The sequence below is a fragment of the Manis javanica genome, chromosome 7, assembly GCF_040802235.1.
Source record: "Manis javanica isolate MJ-LG chromosome 7, MJ_LKY, whole genome shotgun sequence".
Lineage (NCBI taxonomy): Eukaryota > Metazoa > Chordata > Mammalia > Pholidota > Manidae > Manis > Manis javanica.
The window spans coordinates 30,291,420-30,299,809 of record NC_133162.1 but is presented as its reverse complement, the minus strand read 5'-3'; the positions used below and the strand labels follow the sequence as shown (position 1 = coordinate 30,299,809).

At 48.1% G+C, this 8,390-nt stretch overlaps 1 protein-coding gene across 1 annotated transcript; it reads left to right on the top strand.

Annotated features, from left to right (window-relative positions):
- The first annotated feature begins 5,382 nt into the window (after window positions 1–5,382).
- FRAT1 (FRAT regulator of WNT signaling pathway 1) lies at window positions 5,383–7,977 on the top strand. The gene has a single exon (XM_017664919.3). The coding sequence runs from the start codon at window positions 5,590–5,592 to the stop codon at window positions 6,424–6,426; it is 837 nt and encodes a 278-aa protein (XP_017520408.2). The 5' UTR covers window positions 5,383–5,589; the 3' UTR covers window positions 6,427–7,977.
- Window positions 7,978–8,390: the final 413 nt, after the last annotated feature.

Sequence of the window (8,390 nt, the reverse complement as noted above, 5' to 3'; positions counted from 1 at the left end):
CAATGTATATAAGTATGTGGGTATGTGGGAGAGGGTCTTCCTGAAATTCTCGAACACCAGCAAGGTGTCTGAGAACTCAACTCAGTTCCTATGTTGTCTACCTGGAGACAGCACCAGATTCCCCAGATTAAAGACTTGGTCCTACCAGACTGCCCTTCACCCCCAACTCCAGATGCCAGTCACAAGCCCCAGGCAGTTACCCGTGCCTCTGACCTACCGGCTACAGGTTAGAGGTACCCATGATCTTCCCCTTAGGTTTGATTAATTTGCTAGAATGGCTCACAGAACTCAGCAAAACACATTTACCAGTTTAATAGAGGATACTGTTAAGGATACAAAATAACGGCCAGATGAAAAGATACATTGGTCCCGAATAAAGGAGTTTCTATCCTCCTGGAGCTTGGGGCCTGGCTCAGAGGCATGTGAGAGGTGTTCTGATGCCCCAGGCGTAAAACTTGTTCTCTGACCAACAAGTAGGATATGATGAGCAGGATAAGGCAGAACAGAAAGCAGAGAGCAATAAGCTATAAACTCTTCTCAGGGGTTTTCGTGAAGGATTCATTGCATAGTCATGATTGACTAAATTATTGGCCATTGGCTAACTCACCTCCAGCCCCCATCCGTGGGTGGGTGTGTGGGGTCCAAAATTTTCTCATTAACATGACAAAACACCTTTCCACCTTTAAGACTGCAGTGTTTTCAGGAACTGTGGATGAAAACCAAACGTATCTGGGAAATATGTATTTCTTATGACTCATTATATCGCTGGTGATTACTATTATTATTTGCTTTGTTTCCTGATTTGAATACTTCCCATAGGCTTGTCTGACTGGCATTGCTCTCCAAACCACGTTTGTCGATTTTCTGATATTAGAATCGTCTTTAAAAAGTTCCCGGTTGGCTTAAACAGAAATAGAATGTTATTTCTTTCTCCCATAAAAGAGATCCAAGGTAGGCAGGTTAGGATTCTATTTGTGTCTTCAGACATTGACGATTCCTTCAGATTCACTGACTGCTCTTTCATAGTTTAATATGCTAGCTGCAGCTCCATCTATCACATCCACATTCTGGGCAACAAGAAGAAAGAAAAAGAGAAGGTCTTGGCTTCCTGCTTCCAAAAGTACCACACTACACTTACCACTTACATATATCTCATTGGCCGGAAAATAAATCACATGGTCCCAAACAGCTCTCAGAGAAGCTAAGAAATGAGGTCTGTGGCTATGGTGCTGCTACAACTTGGGGCTTTTAAAAAAGGAGAGAATGGTAATTGGGAGGCAAACAGCAGCCTCTGTTACAGCTACAACTTAATAAAGGGAAGCAGAACACAAAGAAACATGTCTGTAAATGCACAAAATATCTTTGAAAAGAATACACAAGAAATGATAATACAGTTTGCCTCCAGGGAGGGAAATTGGGTGGCTGGAGACAGGGATGAAGGGAGAGCCTTAGCAGCTACTCTACTGAGAGGTGTTTAATCATTAGCACCTCTTTGCATCTCAGTGTGAATCCCCTAATCTCTTAAATTCTTTCAGTACAAATCTCTCCTCCCCAACCAGCCCAGCCCCTCGAGCCCTCCTGCCTGAGAGTTGGGCAGCAATGAAAGGGGCAAGCCTGTGTCTGCCTGGCTGCTTCCAAGGCCCATCCCTCAAAGATGCTGCTGGCCTCTAAAATAGCATCAAGCCTCATTCCTGCCCTACACCTTGAAATCCTCCACAGTGGGCAAGAATTTAGTAAACCCACAGTCGTCTGTTTACATCCTTTCAACGGTGGGTATGAGTCTACACAATTCCCCTGTCATACAATAGGCAAACTGCCAGCAGGGTGTAGACTTCCTCCCTTCCTTCTTCTCAACAGTCAGCCCTGAACCCCCATGCCCTGGCCAGTTCTAGAGGAAGTCACAAAAGTAATTATCCCTTTTCAGCGGCTTTTTTTTTTCCTAACATTTTATCCTAAAAATTTTCACCCAACAAAATTGAAAAATGTTGACAGTGAACTACCCTATTACCCAGCACCTAGATTCTACCATTAACATTTCTGAGTACTTAAAAAATTGAGATATACTTCGCATCTAAAACGCACTTTAAAGTGAATGTTAAAGTGTACATTTTTGAAATCTATACTTCCATGGCTTTTAGCATATTCACTATGTTGTGCAAACATCGCCACTAATTCCAGAACATTTTCGTCATCCCAAAAGAAACCCCCTACCCATTAGCAGTTAGTCCTGTTCCCCTTCTCCTCCCTCCTCTGGCAACCATCAATCCACCTTCTGTCTCTACGGATTTGCCTATTCTAGATATGTCAAATAAATTGAATCATAAAATATGTGGCCTTTTGTGTCTGATTTCTTTCACTTTGCATAATGTCTTCAGGCTTCATCCATGTTGTAGCATGTAATAGTAATTCATTCTTTTTTATGGTGAGTAATATTCCATTGTATGAACAGACAACATATTATTTATCTATTCATTAGATAATGAACATTTGGGTTATTTTTGGCTATTATGAATAATGCTGCTATGAACACTTGTGTACAAATTTTTGTGTATACATGTTTTCAATTCTCTCAAGTATATACCTAGGAGTGGAATTGTTGGGTAATACAGTAACATTAACATTTTACTGTACATGATTTATGATAATCTACCTGTCTTAACAACCCTTCTATCCATATATTAATCCATCACACATTTTTGTGTATTTGAGAATAAATTGCACATATCAGTACAACTCACCCTTAAACTCATCAGCATGTCTATTAACTAGAATTCAGTATTTGCTTTCTCTGTTTACAGAAATGTACATACAATGAATTCTAAGTGTATGATTCGATGAGTTTTAACACCTGCATACACCCGTGAAACCCGAATGAAGATATCAAGATATAGAACACCACCACCACCCCCTCAAGTTCCCTCAGTCCTCTTGCCAGTCAGTCCTTGCCCCCACCCCACCCTCTCCAAAGGCAATAAGTCTTCTGATTTTTTTTACCACCATAAATTAATTCTACCTGTTCTGGAACTTCATATAAACAGAATCAAAAGACATGTGCCCTTTTTGTCTGGATTCTTTCACTTTGAGATTCATCCATGTTACTGCGTGTAGCAATACACCAGTCCTTTTTGTTGCTGATTAGTATTCTGTCATAGTTGTATGAATGTACCAAGTTTATACATTCATCTGCTGATAAATACTTGAGCTGTTTACAGTTTATGACTTTTATGAATAAAGCTGCTATGATCATCCACCTGTAGTCCTTGATGTGGAACTATGTTTTTATTTCACTTAGGTAAAAATCTAGGATTGGAATGTATCATAGGGTAGGAAATCTAGGATTGGAATGTATCATAGGGTAGGTATATATTCAGTTTTTTAAGAAACCACCAAGACTTTTTCCCAAAGTGATTGTATTATTTTTCATGACCGCTTGATATACGATGCTTACAAACTTTGAATCAAAGAATAAAAACACGAATTTTTTCGTAAAGTGCTACTATTTTCATCTTAAATCTTAAATAATTAGTTTCAGGATATTCTAGTTAATAAATGGCTGCCTTGTACACATTCTCATATCAACAATTATTTAAAATGAGAGAAACACCCTTTCATGATAAAAAAAAAACACACTCAACAAACCAGGCAGAGAAGGGAATGTCTTCAACATGATAAAGACTATCTATGAAAACCTCCAGCCAACATCATACTTTATGGCCAAAGACTGAATGCTTTCTGCTAAGATCATGATAAAACAACTGTCTGCCTTCACCTCTTCTACTCAACATTGTTCTAGAAGTTCTAGCCTGGGCAATGAGGCAAGAATAAATAAAAGGCATCCACATTAGAAAGGAAGAACTAAAATGATCTCTATTTGCAGGTGACATGATTTTACAAATGAAAAATACTAAGGGAGGAATCCACTAAAATGAGATGATGAATTTTTATGATACCCTGTAGAATTCAGATTTCCAAGAAAAATCCAGTGGCTTTCTTCAAACTGCCTCTTCCCTTAGTCTCACCTTCTTCCCTCCATACTTGACCAAAATAAGCCCCAGTCTTTTTTAACAACTTCCCATCTGTTCCCTTCACCCCATCCTTCCCTAAAGGCTTGCTCCTGTAATTGCCATCTTTGGAATTGCCCTCTAAGACCCTTGTTTATACTTACCTGGATGCACAGGCTCAGGCTCTTCTTCTAGCACTCTCTTTCTGAATCAGGCTACTCTCCTGCTCAGTATTTTTAAGTAGCTCCCTACTGCTGCCTTCTGTGTGTGTGCTTGCTTTGTGGCAATTTTAAAAACAGCTTTATTGATGTAGAATGTTCACTTAAAATTCACTCATTTTAAGTGAACAGTCAATGATTTTTAGTAAATTTACTGAGTTGTCCATCATCATAATCCATCTATAATCCGTTTTAAATATTTCCATCACCCTGATAATATCCCTCCCCCGGTCGGCTTGTAAAGGATGGGCGCCACCAGAAGCCTACCTACAAGTGTAGTATTTGGAAGTTAGGCCTGAGTGGTTTGAGATTTTGAATATGGTCTAAAACCTCCAGGCAACGTGACGATAAAGATCACTTTGCTGACCCACCTCCGTTTAAAAAATGAAGCCTTGGTTAATTATTAAGCCAACCATACCATGAAGGGTTAAAAGCTGGGTCATATCTCCATTTCTATCCAAACAACTCAACTATTTTCCTCTCCTGCTACCCGCTCAAAGACAATACTACCATATTGAGCGGAGGCATTTTTTAAAAAACTTTCTAGTTCACAGCCCCTCCCAAGAGGAGCGACCTCCTCCTCTCAGGTAATGCCAGCCTCAGTCCAGCCCCAGCACACGCATATTCCTGATCAAGAAACATTAAACTGTGCCCTTTCTTTGCCAATTCCAACTCTACTACCCCCATTGCACCACAGGGTCCCCTTCTTCCTTTTCATCACTGTCAGAGTTTCCTTAATCTCCATACAGATCCCTAACCTGACTTCTCCTCTCCATCCTTGCCTCACTGGCTGGGGCTTCACTTCCCAGGCGCTGGCACTCAGGACCTCAAAAGCGCAAGTGCCAAAACCAGACAAACTGACGCGCCTAGACTAGGGGAGTGTATGGGTGTGTGAGTGTAAGTGTCTGTGCTTGTGTGTAGAAGAAACCAATAGAGTCCACGTTGGTGTGCCTCTTCTGGGAATGCCAGCCACGCCCGGCTAGGACAGCAGGGATCAGCACCCTAGTGCGCCCGGGCACACAGCACTGAGGGATGTTGAACTCAGAGAGAGCGAGGCTTCACCCGGGACCGCAACTCAGCGGTCGCCCCATCCCTCAAATGTACGGCGCACCCCTGCCCCGGCGCGGTGGTAGGACCCGGCGGCGACGTCACCCATTGTTTACAAATCAACCCGAGCCGGTAGGACTCCGGCTCCCGCGGCTGCAGGCGCGCGGCGCGACTACCCGGTGGGCTCCGGCTTCCGCGTCCGCCCGGCCCCGGCCTCAGCGCCGCGTCCCCCTCCGCCGCGCCCCACCGAGCCCCACCGAGCCCCGCGGGCAGACGAGCCGCCAGTGACGCCCGCAGAGCCCCGGGTGCCCGGGAGGGGGGCCATGCCGTGCCGGAGGGAGGAGGAAGAGGAAGCCGGCGAGGAAGCGGAGGAAGAGGAGGAGGACGGCGGCTTCCTCCTGCTGGAGCAGTCGGTGACGCTGGGCGGCTCGTGCGAGGTGGACCGGCTGGTGGCCCAGATCGGCGAGACGCTGCAGCTGGACGCGGCTCAAGATAGCCCGGCCTCCCAGGGCGCGCCCTCGGTGCCGCCGCTGCGGCCCCCGCGACCCCCGGCGGCGGTGCGGGCAGACAAGGCCCGAACTCCGGCGTTGCCGCTGCTTCTGCCGCCCGCGCCGGCCGAGGCGGTGGGTCCGGCGCCCCCGGGGGCCCTGCGCTGCGCCCTGGGGGACCGCGGCCGCGTGCGGGGCCGGGCTGCGCCCTACTTTGTGGCCGAGCTCGCTGCAGGCCCCAGCGCGTTGTCCCCACTGCCCCCTCAGCCCGGCCTTGACAGGCCTTTGGGAGCCGACAAGAGGGGTGCCCCGCAGCCGCTATCTGGTCCGTGTCGGCGAGGATGGCTGCGGGGCGCCGCCGCCTCCCGCCGCCTGCCGCAACGACGTGGACCCCAGCCCGAAGCCCGCACCGGCGACGACGACCCGCACCGGCTCCTGCAGCAGCTAGTGCTCTCGGGGAACCTCATCAAGGAGGCGGTGCGGAGACTTCATTCGCGACGGCTGCAGTTACAGGCAAAGCTTCCCCAGTGCCCGCTCCTAGGGCCTGCGTCGGCCCCGGTGCAGGAGCCCCCTTCGCCCCACAGCCCTCGCGCGGCCTGCAGCGACCCTGGCCCGTCCGGGAGTGAGGCGCAGCTCAGAACTGGCGACGGCGTACTTGTCCCCAGCAGCTAACATCCCGGGAGTGGCTACAGTGCCAGCCTCTGCGCAGAGGGCAAAGAGGCTCCTTTGAAGGCTGTATCCCTACTCAGACTTGCTGAACTCGCGCTTTTGGAAGCGGGAAAATAAGCTAATGACGTGGAATCAGAAAATCGCTAATGATTTCGCGGGGAACTGCGGCCCCAGTGTGTTTGAAAAGCAGGACTTCTTGGCCCTATTTAAGGCAGATTACAGAGCACACCCAAAGCTCATAGTTAACCGGACCCCTTATTTGGCTTGACCAATCCTGGCGGCACAGCGTGCAGTTACACGCAGCCACTCGCAGGGTGCCCTCCAGCCCCGCGACCATGTGGCCACAGCCCTTAAGTCTCAGGATCGCCGAGCACCCGAAGGACTAGAAAGATCCCAGTAACTTGCTTTCCATTTCAGGGCTGGTTCCTGATCCAATCTGGGGGAGGGAAACACGAGTAGACTATCATTTAAGGGAGTACCTCCAACTGCCAGGCATGAAATTTTACGACACTTACAAAAACCATCTCGTGTCTTTTGGGGTGCTGATTCTTAATACAAAACACGCGGTACCGTGAAAGGACCTTTTTGGGAGTTGAATAGGAGTAACCTTTTTTCTCCTTTCGCTTTGCAACTGGCTGCAGTTGTCAGAGCTGCGGGGGAAGGTCGTAAGCCAAGGGTGAGGATGGGAGCTGGGGCGGGAAAGGGTAGTGGTGAGGTGCGGAGTGAACCTTCCGTCCTCTCCAGAGTATTTTCCCAGCCTGCCCGCCCCTCCTTGGCTTCAAGGTCATTCTTTTCCTGGGCAACCCCCACTGGGTTGTGGGGCTCTAGCAAGGCAGAAGAATAGCCCGGTCTGCCTGTTACCGGAGAACAGCTCAGTGTTTTGCAGGTGCTGGAGTCTCCTGAGGACACGGGCACCGCCGCCACTGCGGGTGTGGGGAGGCGGGGACGTGCTGGGCGCCGGTGCCACCCGCGGGCCGCCGCGCCCGAGGCTTTCACGGAAACTGGTCTGAGATGTGGCCTCGGGGCCCTCCTCCCCCTCTGCTGTGCTGCCCCTACGCTAGCAGGGTGGCGCTGGCACTCCTTGGGGCCCGGGCAGGGGGCTGGAGAGATGCCATGTGACGGGCACTCCAGGGACAGAGCCTCGCACAACAGCTTATAATGGACTCTCCGGGGCCATTTGCAATAACAGCTGCAATTCCCTGGGTAGACTGAGTTGATTTCCTCCCTCTGCCCCTCCCCCAGTCATGCCAGCTCGCCTTTGTAAGTGAAGGAAACCGAGTAGAAAATACGACCCTCCAAATGGAGAAAGCTGCAGGCTTTGCCATTGTGAACAGTGGTGAAGTGCTTTTAACATACTGTGCACTCACTCTGTGGGATCTGAAACCTTTTGTTGGTGTTTTAGTTTTATAAGATTCAATGGCTTGTTCATCATCCAGATGTGGCTATTGACATATCTACACTTCGAACCGGAGTGTCTGGAATTGTGGCTATCCTGATCATAGGATTTTAACTTAACTGAAATACCTGTTTCTAATAAATATGCCGGGTTTTTGGTTTGGTTTTATTTTATACTTGCTGTTGGTGGGAAAGATGCACAGAACACATTTCTCTGATTTCCATTAACATGAAAACACTTGAAATCCTTGTCCGCCTGGCTTGTGGATGGTAATTAGAGTGCCTTTGTGTCTGAGCCGCTCACTAGTTAGACAGAGTCTGTGCAACCTGGGTGTGTATCGACGCTGGCATGAAATTAAATGAAAGTGAGGTCAGGTTTTGGACCAATCCCATTCACTAAAACCAATGATGGAGATGTTTTATGAAGCTGCCTCTGACTTAGCAAAGGACATCAGATCAGTCTGCCACTGCAAGTGGAGAGGCTTATGATGTTTTCCTTCTATTGTGGTTATTATGAAGAGTTGTTCCACAAGGTGGCCCTTAAGCCTGGGGCTGCTCAAGATGCAAACCTG